Source organism: Bufo bufo, chromosome 6 (genome assembly GCF_905171765.1).
Source record: "Bufo bufo chromosome 6, aBufBuf1.1, whole genome shotgun sequence".
Lineage (NCBI taxonomy): Eukaryota > Metazoa > Chordata > Amphibia > Anura > Bufonidae > Bufo > Bufo bufo.
In genome coordinates, this window is record NC_053394.1 from 24,773,094 (window position 1) to 24,786,361 (window position 13,268).

Consider the following 13,268-nt stretch of genomic DNA (forward strand, 5'->3'; position numbering starts at 1 on the left):
GCGCCCGTCTAAATAACGTGACATACACAGGGATTCCTGGAAGCCCCGATAAAACAACAAACTTTTGTTAATTTCCTTTTAGACAGAAAAATTGCTTAAAGGGGTTTTCCCATCTCAGACAATGGGGGCATATCGCTAGGATATGCCCCCATTGTCTGATAGGTGCGGGTCCCAGGGAAATGAACGCAGGGCGCACTGCGCATGAGCAGCCGTCCTCCATTCCTTTCTATGCGGCCGCCAAAAATAGCCGAGCGCTGGCTTGGCTATTGCCCTCTGCCCCATAGAAATGAATGGGAGCATGGGCCGCGCATGCGCGGTGCGCTCCCATTCACTTCTATGGGAGCAGTGCTTGGTGGTGGACGGACCCCAGGAAATCCGGGGTCCTTCAGCCACAGCGCTCCCCGCTTCCTTCTCGTTGTAGGTGCGGGGCCCAGCGGTGGGACCCGCACCTATCAGACAATGGGGGGCATATCCTAGCGATATGCCCCCATTGTCTGAGATGGGAATACCCCTTTAAGGCCAGTTTCACACTGCTGTTTATGTTTATACTACAGTGTGCTACCAGAAGGCCGCCCTGCCCCATTCATTATTATGGGGAGCGGCGTAGATCTGGCCGCAGCAGGGCAAATATGCCGAGCATCTCCTAGCAATGGTCCATGAAAACTGTTGACCAAACATGGATGACATCCGTGATGTATTTGTGATTTTTCATGGATCCATAGACTATAATGTGCGTGAGGGATCTGTAATGTGGTGCTTCGCTCTGGTAGATGGGGTAAGCGGGCGCAGTACAGAGGCAAAATACCAGTTCTTAACTTAAAACGTCAGTGTTTATTCACACTTGAGGCAATTGCGCAAAACAGCACGTAACTTTGTGGTCTTGGTGTTAGGTCACACACAATGGAAAGTTCATATAACACAAGTCACCTTGCTGGCAGTTCTGCCTCCAGTAATCCACAGCAGGCTTTATAGGGGGCCTGTTTCCCCAGCGTGCAGCTCTCAGCCCTCCAGCACAGCACAAAGCCTCAGATCCCAAAAACAGAGACATCTCTGCTGAACCCAGCTGCCTATTTAAGGACAGCCAGGTGGTACCAAAACCCGGACCGGTATTTGACCCCACCTGGCTGAAAACCAGCCAAGCCGCACATGCTGGGAGGAAAATACCTGCCTTGCCAGACACAACCCCTCACTGTGTCACAGTAATTACGGACAAAATAGGGCCTGACGTCACCACAGACCCACAGTCCGTGGAAAACCACTGCTGTGTGAATACACACATTAAAGTCAACGAGCTGTGTGAGCAGTCCATGGAGACCACCGACAGCACATGTCCGCGATTTATTCAGGTGTAAAAGAGGCCTGATATGGGAATCAGTGAGAAGCTCAGAGCTCATTTATCCCACTAAGGGCTCATTCACACGACCGTTGTAGGGACCGCATCCGAGCCGCATTTTTTGCAGCTCGGATGCGGACCCATTCACTTAAATGGAGCCGCAAAAGATGCGGACGGCACTCTGTGTGCTGTCTGCATTCATATGTCCGTTTCGTGGCCACGCCCAAAAAAAAATATAGAACATGTCCTATTTTTGTCTGCTTTGCTGATAAAAATAGGCATTTCTATTATGGGTCGGCCCATTCCATTATGCAAATTGCGGAACACACACGGGCAACATCCGTGTTTTGCGGATCCGCCATTTGCGGACCGCAAAACATGGCTCAGTCGTGTGCATGTAGCCTAATAGTTTGGAATGGGCGAACCCGAACTTCACCGGGTTCGGTTTTCAGGTAGGCTAGAAAAATGGAATATAATGGAATTCGCAGACCGAATGCAAAACGGAATCCTGCATAACGGAAACCAGATGGATCTTTTATGCTTGGCTTCCGTTTTGCATTCCATCAACGAATTCCGTTATATTTCGTTTTCCTAACCCACCTGAAAACCAAACCCGATGAAGTTCAGGTTCGCTCATCCCTAAGGCCTCATGCACATGGGCGTTGTTTGGGTCCGCATCCGAGCCGCCGTTTTTGCTGCTTGGATGCGGACCCATTCACTTCAATTGGGCCGCAAAAGATGCGGACAGCACTCCGTGTGCTGTCCGCATCCGTTATTCCGTTCCGAGGCCCCGCAAAAAAAAATAACATGTCCTATTCTTGTCCGTTTTGCGGACAAGAATAGGTATTTCTACAATAGGCCGCCCGTTCCGTTCCGCAAATTGCGGAAGGCACACGGGCGTCTTCCGTTCTTTGCGGATCTGCGATTTGCGGACCGCAAAAAACTGAACGGTCGTGTGAATGAGGCCTAACTATTAGGCCCCTTTCACATGAGCGAGTATTCCGCGCGGGTGCAATGCGTGATGCGAACGCCTCACCGATCGGCTGTTTGAAGACGTGGTGGCACTCCGGCCTCCTCACCAAGCACAGCGCCCGCACGGAATCCGGACCCATTCATTTCAATAGGTCTGTGTACATGAGTGTTGGTTTTCACGCATCACTTGTGCGTTGTGTGAAATCGCAGCATGTTCTATATTCTGCAATTTTCACGCAACGCTGGCCCCATAGAAGTGAATGGGGCTGCGTGAAAATCGCATCCGCAAGCAAGTGCAGATGCGATGCGTTTTTCACAGATGGTTGCTAAGAGATCTTGTTTGTAAACCTTCCGTTTTTTATCACGCGCGTGCAAAATGCATTGCACCCAACCCGAAAAAAACTGAACGCGATCGCAGGCAAAACTGAATGACTTTGCCTGCGAAATCGCGCATTTTTCACTGAAAGCATTTCCAACGCATCCAGACCTAATCCGGACACGCTCATCTGCAAGGGGCCTTAGGTTACATGCACACGACAAATGGCAGATCCACAAAACACGGATGCCGCCCGTGTGTGTTCCGCAATTTGCAGAATGGAATAGGTCTGATCTTTCACATAAACCTCTAGCTCTACCAAGGATTAGATCCGCTTTATTGCTGAACCCGGTGAAGTTCGGGTTCGCTCATTCCGAATAATAGTATCCTCTGACAAGTTACGGTTTTCCTTGCCTTACACTTGGCTTTCTCCACAGAAGCAGTGCTGAACTTGGGCTCCTTGGCCCTGCATCATCCCAGAAGAAATGGACTCTAAGACCAGGAACCCTTTTCATAAGGGCCGGCAGGGTGCAAGGGTTGAAAAAAAGGCTCGCCTGTCACTCGTGCTCCAGTTCTAGCACCGAGCACCCTTCTCCTGCTGGACCAGAAGTCTGACATGCTGTCTACATACATGTCACCGTTACTGGCATGTTACGTGACCACTGCCACCGTTGAGGCCATTGATTGGCAGGTAGACACCATGTGGGGACTGGAAACTGAGGAGAAAGGGTCTCAGAGCCTTGGTGACAGGTGTAACCTCTGCACCCTGCCTACCCATATGAAAAAGGGTTCCTGGTCTTGGGGGACCCCTTTAAATGAGTGTCACCTTCAAATGGGGGTGTCTTTAGGGGCTCACTATTAAATAAAAGTCTCAGCCCACCAAAGGACCTTCTGATATTCTGCTGGGCAAAAGAGATTTCCAGGAGCAGAATACTGAAGATGACCTATCCTCGGGACAGGTCACCAGTATCTGATGGGTGGGGGTCTGACTCCTGGCCGCCTCACCGATCGGCTGTTTGAAGACGAGGTAGCACTGCGGCCTTCTCACCAAGCACAGCGCCGTCCATTGGATAGTGGCTGTGCTCGGTATTACAGCTCAGCACCCATTTACTTGAACAGGACTAATCCGCACATAGTCCATGTAACTGAGAAATGTGGGTCACCGGCCTAGAAAGTGGCCGCAGCACTCAACAGAGCATCGCGACCCCTTCAAACAGCTGATAGGCGGCGGTGCCGGGAGTCGAACACCCATCAAGGTCAGTATTTAGTCAGCATTTGTAAGCCAAAAACAGCAGCAACTGCACATGCGCTACTAAACTTCCGGAGCAGCCTCACAGGGCCCAGATTGCCAGGGCTGGGCTAGATGTGCAGCGCTGTCAGTCAACAGGTAGGTGGGCACTCCTTCACCTGTGGGGAGAGCCCGTCACAAGTGAAGAGTTCTTGCTAATGAGACTAACTGATTCAATGCAATTGATTCGCTCATCCCTAGTCTGTATATATATATATATCTCCCCCTAGTGGCAGCTGCAGGCAGCAAGAATTGTATCATATAGCTCAATGATGGCAAGCAGGGGACTTGGAGCTCCCCTATGCTGCAGTTTGGCTGTGGGTTGCCCAATGCCCTGGGCCCCCAAGTACTGTCCTGTGGGTCTGAACAGCCGCTCCTTATCTGATGTTGTCATGCTAGCAACCTGCTGTTTATAACTGTGATGCTGGCGGCTCTGCCCTCCCTGCTCCCAGAGGGCACAGCCATCAGAATGTTTGCCCCATCTTCCATTGCAGTGCCCATCAGTGTCTCCCTATTACATCCCAGAGGGCATGAGTAGCGCGCTTTGTCTACTCCACACTGGCTGCGTCCTACTCCGCTTGCTTGCAGTGACCAGCACCTATCTCGTAAATGGAGACAGAAAAGTCCTGGAGGGCGCACACAGCGCATGCGCGGCTGCCTTCCATTCATTTATATGGGGCCGCTGAAAATAGCCGAGAGTTGCTGGTTCAGTCCGAAAAATCAGTCCAAATATCTGGACATGCAGCATGTGGTCAACACGAGAGTCAGGAAGAGGTCAGGTCAGGCAGCTGAGGGTCAAAACACAGGAGAGGTCGAGCATGGGAAGACAGAATGAAATATAGCACACCTGTTGCATGACTTTCCGTGCTCAACCTCTCCCGTGTTTTGACCCTCAGCTGCCTGACCTGACCTCTGCTTGACTCTCGTGTTGACCACATGCTGCATTTCCCGATCTTTGGACTGATTTTCCTACTGAACAAACTCTGCCTGCCCTGACCTTGTCTTGTCCCCTAACTATGGTTTGCCTGATCCCTTGGTGCTCCACACCAGTGACTACTCCAGGAGGTAGTGGCCTGGTGGTTCCCCTGCAGTGGAGTCCTGATCCGTGTATAGGGGACAAAGGCGGAAGAAAAGGGGACTTACTTTCATAACACCTTTAGAAGTAGCCCCAAAATCTCGCGCCCGCGCCGTCCCGTTCAGTATTCGGCACAGGCGCAGTGAGTGAAAGGCGCTCGCCGGCTGCCGGCTTCCTCACTGCGCCTGTGCCGAATACTGAACGGGACGGCGCGGGTGTGAGATTTACACTGCAGACACGCCCGGAGGTAGGAGACCAACGCTGCCTGGCCCTGTCAATCTAGTGTAGCAGGGCGTGGCCAGAGGTGGGAGAACGGAGCCTCTAGGAGCAGGGGCAACGCCCCCCCCTCCTGCTCCTAGAGGCTAATTAGCATATTATAAAAGTTATATTTCTGGAGTACCGGGGGCATAGATAAAAGTAGGAATAGGCTAGTTAGGTTCAGCTAGTTTAATAGGGTTAATTCTGGTGACAGAAACCCTTTAAATCTAAGGTCACTTTATATAGGCACATCTGCTGGCAATTTTAGCAAATACCAATCCAAAATAGCAAGGACCTACACTGTGCATAATTCATGAAAATATGATTTATGCTCCATCTTCAATATTGGAGTCATTACAGCTTCATGGAGCTCCCCTTTAAATAGTGGTCACATCATTAAAGGTAGGGGGAATTAATGAAATTGCCCATGGCCACCAATCAGAGCACAGCGTTCAGTCGTTGTTGACCTCTTGAAGAATGAAAGCTGCTTTCTGATTTGTTAAAGGGGTCGTCTCACTTCAGCAAATGGCATTTATCGTGTAGAGAAGGTTAATACAAGGCACTTGCTAATGTATTGTGATTCTCCATATTGCCTCCTGTGCTGGCTGGATTCATTTTTCCATCACATTATACACGGCTCGTTTCCATGGTTGTGACCACCCTGCAATCCATCAGCGGTGGTCGTGCATACAAACTAAAGGAAAAAAACGCTGACCTATGCACTCCCGTGGTCCCGGGCCACCAGAGGCCGGCACTTTTTCTATAGTGTGCAAGCATGACCACCACTGCTGGATCGCAGGGTGGTCATAACCACGGAAACAAGCAGTGTATAATGTGATGGAAAAATGAATGAAGCCAGCAAAGTAAGCAATATGGACATTCACAATACATTAGTAAGTGCTTTGTATTAAAGGGGTTATCCAACCCCTATAATGCCCGGGCCCCTCATACCCCATCCCCCGGCACCCGCCCTGCTTCTGATGCCCGTACGGCCGTCTCTGTATCTCCCGGTCGCGCGGATCAGAACATCCTGCGATGCTAGGGAGGTTCGTCCCCGTTGCGGCCTGCTATTGGTTAACCTGACCCCCTTCCCCGTATGTTTTGATCCACGCGATGGGAACATGCAGCTGCGGCCATGCGACGCAGGTGCTGGGAAGCGGGGTAAGTATGAGGTGCCCAGGCATTAGGGGGGACATTACAGGGCTGGACAACCCCTTTAACTTTCTCTACACGATAAATGCAATTTGATGAAGTGAGACAACCCCTTTAATCTGGGCAACAAAGATAGTTTCATAAATCTGCCCCATTCTCTTTAGATGTTTTTATTCCAGGCTCTATGGTTAGTAGTATGACTTCTGTTTTACTTTCCACAGGACTCGCTCATCCCTTTACTCAGTAAACAACTCAGCGCCTGACCGCTCCCAACAGTTCTAGTCAGAAAAGAAGCGTTCTACATTACCGTCCGCATAACAGTAGCCATTTTGTTGACTATCGCCTCACAGTTGCCTAATTTTGATCTCTGCCAAAATGGCTACCATAGGTGGAGTCAAAGCGCTCTACTAGAGAGACGCCAACAAAAGGTGGAGGGAGGCGGTCTCTGACTTTGACCAATCATGTGTCAGATCTGCTAAACACGACATCTAAAGTAGCCAATCACTGACCTGTAGTAAGAAGGGCTTGTGAAAAAATAGCTAGTTGATTGTTATTGGTGGAAGTGAAGGGGCGGGACACTTCAGAGCCAACTAGCGCTGGCGGCGCTTCTGATTGGCTGCAGCGCACAGTTTGAATGTTGCAGCTAGGAAGTTCGCTCAGTAGGTGTTGTGGCTGCTGCACGCCGGTGCTGGGACTGGAAGGCTGCACGGTGTCGGGACGGGAAGGCTGCTATCACGGGAGGCTGCACGGTGTCGGGACGGGAAGGCTGCTATCACGGTGTGTACACGGCTTATACCGAGAGGCGCTCTATGGTAGAAATCTCAGAGAGGGGGCTGCTGTATGTAAATTAAGCTTAAAGGATTTTTCCATTTCGGTCTGTTGTGATGCATCATTTGTCTGGTGGGTGGAGATGTGACTGCAGTGCCCCCCAAACCTGAGAACCGCGGTGTCTGCTCTCCCTTCCCCTGGTTGGGGGTCGTCTTCATATATGGCTCCCTCTATTGCAGTCAGTGGGTGGTATAGAAGCCGGTGAGGACGCCTGCTCCGCTGTGGTTATATATTCCATGCCCTTAGCAGATCACATTATGCCAGGCGCCGCTGCTCTCTGGGTCAGATCTCCACTGATCACACAAATGACGTGCTGTAAAGGTTTCTAGAGGGAAAGTACTCCTTAAAGGGGTTGTTCATGTTCTGGGGGTCTTGTGGCTGGACCTCCCAGAGGGAAGCGTGCTGAACTGCGTTCTGTCTCCCTTGATGCAGCACTTGGGTTATGCGCTGTCAACATCTGGTTTGACGCTGCTGCAGCCATTGACGGGCTTCAGTGGTGACCTGCTCCTCTTGCGTTACAGCGGGTGGTCATGTGATGTAAGGGGGGGGGGGGGGGGGATCCGAGTGCTATAACAGGGGGAGCAAAGGAACCAGGACCCAGCAGCGGGGAGCAGGTAAGTACACTCCCCAAGAAGATGAACAACCCCTTTAAAGGGCGTTGTCCTGTGTGGACATCCCCTTGCCATATGTTTTGTTAAAGGGGTTCTGCACTTTGTTTAAACTGATGATCTATCCTCCGAGCCTGATGCGTGGCCAGCGACGCGAGCCCGCGAGGGTACAAATTAATGTAGATTACGGGCTCGTGGAGTTCTGCCAGATTACTATACTTTAGTCGAATGCGCTTGTGCAGCGCGCACACCCCCTCCTCCAGCTGATTCCAACGCGTCCACGTGACTTCCGGTGCAGCTACATCACTTCCGGGTATAGACTTTTGTCCGGGTATAGAAAAGTGGCAGAACACCGGCAGTAAACAGTGAGAAAGTCGCGGCGCTGCTGGAGCGCCGCTGCCTTCTCGAACAGCTGGTCGGCAGGGGTCCCGGGTGTCGGACACCGCCAATCGGAGTATAGATCGTCAGTTTAAACAAAGTGCGGAACCCCTTTAAAGGGGTTGTCTCATCAGACAATGGCAGCATATCGCTAGGGCATGCCCCCATTGTGTGATAGGTGCGGGTCCCCTGCACCTTTATTGAGAATGGAGCCCCAAAAATGGTGGAAAGTAGCTCAGCTATCTTATGTGTCGGTGTAGAGAATGTCACTGCTGCAGCCAATTGTTGTCCTCTGCATTAGATGGATGAGGACAGTGATTGGCGGCTGCAGCATGAGGAGCGGAGCAGTTCTGGAGAGAGGGGGTGAGTAGAAGATTAATGCCTCACCCAGCTCCGTCCATATGCACAGGACGTGCCAGGAGTGCCCGCTAGATGTGGGGAGCCTCACCTATCCCCAGGGGTGAACCAGACCCTCGCTCTGCCTGGTGGAGAAGGAATGCAGCTGCGCATGTCCCTGGCTCTCTCCATTCACTTGTACGGACGCTGTGGCGCGCTGCCTGTTCTGGGGGGGGGTGTAGCTGTGCCTTCTAGAGATGAGACCTGCACCGTGGCGTGTCCTGCGCAGTGAAGGTGGATATGAGGAATGTGTAGTTGCTGGAAATTGGGAGTTGTACTCTGCTAAGTAAAGATCCTCTCCCCTCAGATCGCTGATTCCAGTTTGTGGTAAGATGGGAGCGACAGATTCCAGGCTGCAGCAGGTGACTCCATCTCGCCCTCTACGAAACCGCCACCTGTCCCATGTGATTGACCCCCGCTCCCCTTCAGTGGGGATCCCCAGGACGCCTATAGAGGTTGGTGCGGTGAGAGTCTGTGCCCTGTGTTCACACTGACATCTGTCTGAACCCCTCCCTGTGCGCTCTCTGCAGGTGGCGGAGTCTCCTCGGAGTTCTCATGTAGCTGCACAAGAGGAAGAAATGGCCGAGCCCTCCGCTGTAAACGACCCGCGCTCCCCCACGCACGGCATTGCCCGCACCCCGCTGCGTCCTTCTTTACAAGGTGAGTGCTGCACAGGTAGAAATCTCTTCTCTGATCTCGTTGTCTCTCCCCTACACCAACACATTGCAACAGATTCCAGCTGTGTGAAGGACTCCGTTTACAGACGGCAAGAAGAGAACTTGTAAATGGTAACCAAGAAACGGAGAGCTCATTAGCAAGTGGCGGATGATAAATGAAGGCCCCTCACCAACCTCCTGTGAGCCCTTTTCTACCCGAAATATGGCCACGGGTAGAAGGCATCAACCTGGTTGAGTGGTCAAGTGATGTCATCCAAGGGCAACCGTGATTATATTAAATGACTGCTAACTGGGAGATACAGTTGATTACCTCAGACCTTGAACGACTCGAGGACCGCTATTTTGAGGCCTATATAGGGTAAGCCTCGATTAGCCCTCTAATTGTCTTTACTTTTCCAGCTTCCTTGAACCTTCTGGCTAAGCAGCTCAGCGAGGTGTTTGTCTCGGAGGATTCTGGGATTGAGGGCAGCCCTGAAGCCAATCTAGAAGCTCCAGAAGACCACCCTGTGACTGAAGCCCTCCCTCCACCTGCTGAGGAAGAGGTGAAGGTGGTGGCAGAAGAAACGGTCATCTCTCCTGTTGCATCTCCAGCAGAGCCGCCCCCAACCGCCGTGCAGCAGAAACCAAGGGGCAGATCTCCAGGTGAGACGCCGGCAAAGCTTGACCTTGGACATCGGTCTTGTACACTGGCATTGTGTAACCCTCACTCATGTCTTCATGTAGGTACAAAGAATGTTCGCCAGCGACCCAGGAAAGCCTTGGTCTCCACGGCCTATGGCCGATCTCCACTGAAAGTCCTGCAGGACGACAACTCCCCCAGCACAGCTGTGCAGAACAGACAGGTAAGGCTATGACGGCAGGACGGGGGACTGGCTTACTCATTGCTGGGCCAGATGACTAGAGCATAAGCATCTCCATAGAAGCTTACACTGAAAGGCCATGGACATTTTCAGGGTGATTGTGTGTGTGTGTGTGTGTGTGTGTGTGTGTGTGTGTGTGTGTGTGTTTCACAATATTTTATGATACATTATATCAATTTTGGGCCAAAAATCAGTTTTCGATCTTAAAGGGTTTCTACCACCACATTTTGACCTAATTAGCTGTCAGACACGAGCGATCTGCTAGTGTCTGCTGTACCTAACCATGCTATTGTAATTCCTTTCTGTGCAGCGGTTACCCTAAAAAACATGGCTTTATTGATATGCTAATGAGCCTCTAGGTGCTATGGGGGCGTCTTTTCAGCATCTAGAGGCTCCGTCCACTCACCATTTCTGCCCTCCAGCCCGCCCCTCTCCACTAGATTGACAGACTACTTCTCTCCATCTCGGCCGAATTCTCGCGTTGGCGCAGTGACTGTCTCCCTGCGCCGGCATCTTCACTGCGCCTGTGCCGATTACGGTGCAGGGAGCAGTCAAACGGTCACTGCGCTAAATACAGAAGCACACGGCGCAGGCGCGAGTAGGCTGTCAATCTAGAGGAGAGGGGCAGGCTGGAGCGCGCTGGGCGGCGGAAATGGTGAGTGGACGGAGCCTCTAGGTGCTGAAAAAGACGCCCCCATAGCACCTAGAGGCTCATTTGCATACCAATAAAAAAATATATCTTTTTTGTTTTCTTAACATGATTATGGGGGCGGCCATCTTGCCTGAACCGCTCTCAACAGCATTTAGAAAGCATTAGGGCTCGTGCACAGTAACTTTTTGTCAGTTTTGTTTTTGACAGCCTGTATGTGGAACCATTCACTTCAATGGGGCCGCAATAAAACCGAAATGACTCTGTGTATTCCATGTCCATTCCACAAAAAATATGTCCTATTGTCCACATTACGTACGAGGATAGGACTGTTCTATTAGGGGCCGGCCATTCCATTCCACAAAATGTGGGAATGCACACGGCCGGTATCCGTGTTTTACAGACAGTCGTGTGCATGAGCCCTTAAGGGTACTTTCACACTAGCATTTTTCTTTTCCGTTATTGAGTTCCGTCACAGGGGCTCAATACCGGGAAAGTTTTAAAGAGTTTTATCCTAATGCATTCTGAATAGGGAGCAATCCGTTCCGGATGCATCAGTTCAGTCCCTCTTACGTTTTTTGGCCGGAGAAAGTACCGCAGCATGCTGCAGTTTTCTCTCCGGCCAAAAATCCTGAACACATGCCGGATTAATTTCCATTGAAATGCATTAATACCGGATCTGGCCCCAAGTGTTCTGGCCAAACAGATCCGTTCTTTCCGTCCGCGCATGCACAGACTATTAAATATGTGAAAAAAATATATATCGGATCCGTTTTTCCGGATGACAACCGGAAAGACACATCCGGTATTGCAATGCATTTGTGAGCCGGATCAGTTTGCGTCCAGATTGCCGTATCCGACAGGCAGTTCCGGCGACGGAACTGCTATAGAATCCTCTGCTGCAAGTGTGAAAGTACCCTAAGAAAATTGCTTTATGGCAGCCCCATGGTCCATGGAGACACTGGACTGGAGGGGACCTCATTGTCTTCGGTCATTATACAAGGAAAGAAGAGATGAGATGTGACCATCTCCTATTGTGAATGGTGGATCCTGTACACAGAGGTGATATCGTTACAGGCAGGATTAGGGTGCATTCACATGACCGTATAAATAGAACCGCATCCGTTCTGCAAATTTACGGAACGGGTGCGGACCCATTCATTTCAATGGGGCCGAAAAAGATGTGGACAGCACACGTGTGCTGTTCGCATCCATTGTTCCGTTCTGTGGCCCCGCAAAAAGTTAGCGCATGTCCTATTCTTGTCTGCAACCACGGACAAGCGTAGGCATTCTCTATATAGTGCTGGCCATGTACGGTCCGCAAATTGCGGAACGCACACGGCCGGTATCCATGGCCAGTGCGAGAACTGCAGGATGTTATGAGTTTTGTTTAAATATAGATATTAAAAATGTCACCAAAAATTCTTTAAAAATGTTAAATGTGACCGACTTTTTTGTGTGTGACGATGGTAGGGGCACGCCCTCTTCAAACTGGCAATTCGCTGGAGAAGCTGCAGAGTTTTGCCAGTGGGCGTTCAGATTTTCTATCAGAAAAGTTATTTTAAATGCCTTCTCTTAAAATTGGGATAAGCCTCAGTATTTGATAGATGGAGGTCTGCACAATGCTTGGTGTCCCTCTGCATTTAGGACAATGTTCTCTCCTCTTTGTAGGTGAAGAAGATCCCCTTCCAGTCTGAACAGCCCTCGTCTCTGAGGACCCTGAAGATCTCTCACTGGGAAATGTCCCACAACAAGGAGAACGCACAGTACACCCAGGGCGAAAGCTGAGCCGCCCTCGTCATAGCCCATGGCGGTATAGCTCCGTACTCGCCGTATACTCCGATCCTCGTACTCTACTTGTGTAAATATTTCTTATTCTCTGTCTGTGAATTTCAATGTTGGACAAAAATAAACCTGATTTTTATTAATGAAGTGGAGGAGCTATATATTCAAAGCATCGGAGGGGAAACGTGCTGATCTGGACCGATAACGTTACAAGAAACGTCTTTTACCTCTTTGTGGTTGTGAAGGGTACATTAAGACTACATGCACACGATCGTTGAGGCTCCGCAATGCATGGGCACAGACCGTCCGGGCAGCCGCATGCGGATCGCAGACCCATTCACTTGAAAGGGGTCCGCATTGCAAAAAAGTAGTGCACACGCTACTTTTCTGCGGTGCGGAGGCACTGCCAGAAACACCACGGAAGCAGTCCGTAGTGCTTCCGCATCTCCGTGATTGCAGACCCATTCAAGTGAATGGGTCCGTGATGCGGAATGCACACGGCCAGTGCCCGTGTATTGTGGACACGTGCATGTAGCCTAAGTGTGTGAAGTGAGAAGAAGAGAGGCACTAATGGAAGACGCCTAATTACTGTACAAGAATATAACTACTATAATACTGCTTCTATGTACAAGAATATAACTACTATAATACTGCTCCTATGTACAAGAATATAACTACTATAATACTGCCTCC

General features: G+C 50.6%; 1 protein-coding gene across 4 annotated transcripts; it reads left to right on the forward strand.

The window, feature by feature from the left end:
- Positions 1 to 7,069: 7,069 nt before the first annotated feature.
- On the forward strand, positions 7,070 to 12,901 carry CDCA3 (cell division cycle associated 3). 4 transcript variants are annotated; one of them, XM_040437583.1, is made up of 7 exons: positions 7,070 to 7,145; positions 7,334 to 7,340; positions 8,912 to 9,059; positions 9,135 to 9,264; positions 9,681 to 9,923; positions 10,005 to 10,123; positions 12,462 to 12,901. In XM_040437583.1, the coding sequence occupies exons 3-7, from the start codon at positions 8,937 to 8,939 to the stop codon at positions 12,576 to 12,578; spliced, it is 732 nt and encodes a 243-aa protein (XP_040293517.1). In that variant the 5' UTR covers positions 7,070 to 7,145; positions 7,334 to 7,340; positions 8,912 to 8,936; the 3' UTR covers positions 12,579 to 12,901. The 4 variants fall into 4 exon arrangements, with proteins under 4 accessions (XP_040293517.1, XP_040293516.1, XP_040293515.1 ...); XM_040437582.1 differs by having other exon boundaries at positions 7,070 to 7,105; positions 12,462 to 12,899; XM_040437581.1 differs by having other exon boundaries at positions 7,081 to 7,173; positions 12,462 to 12,899.
- The last annotated feature ends 367 nt before the right edge of the window (positions 12,902 to 13,268 follow it).

What these genes read in the sequence shown, in the direction of transcription:
- CDCA3 (XM_040437583.1), top strand. Translation starts at nt 8,937, where the DNA reads ATGGGAGCGACAGATTCCAGGCTGCAGCAGGTGACTCCATCTCGCCCT. An exon ending in GCTGCGTCCTTCTTTACAAG is followed by an intron (nt 9,265 to 9,680) that starts GTGAGTGCTGCA and finishes TTACTTTTCCAG; the next exon opens with CTTCCTTGAACCTTCTGGCT. An exon ending in CAGCTGTGCAGAACAGACAG is followed by an intron (nt 10,124 to 12,461) that starts GTAAGGCTATGA and finishes TCCTCTTTGTAG; the next exon opens with GTGAAGAAGATCCCCTTCCA.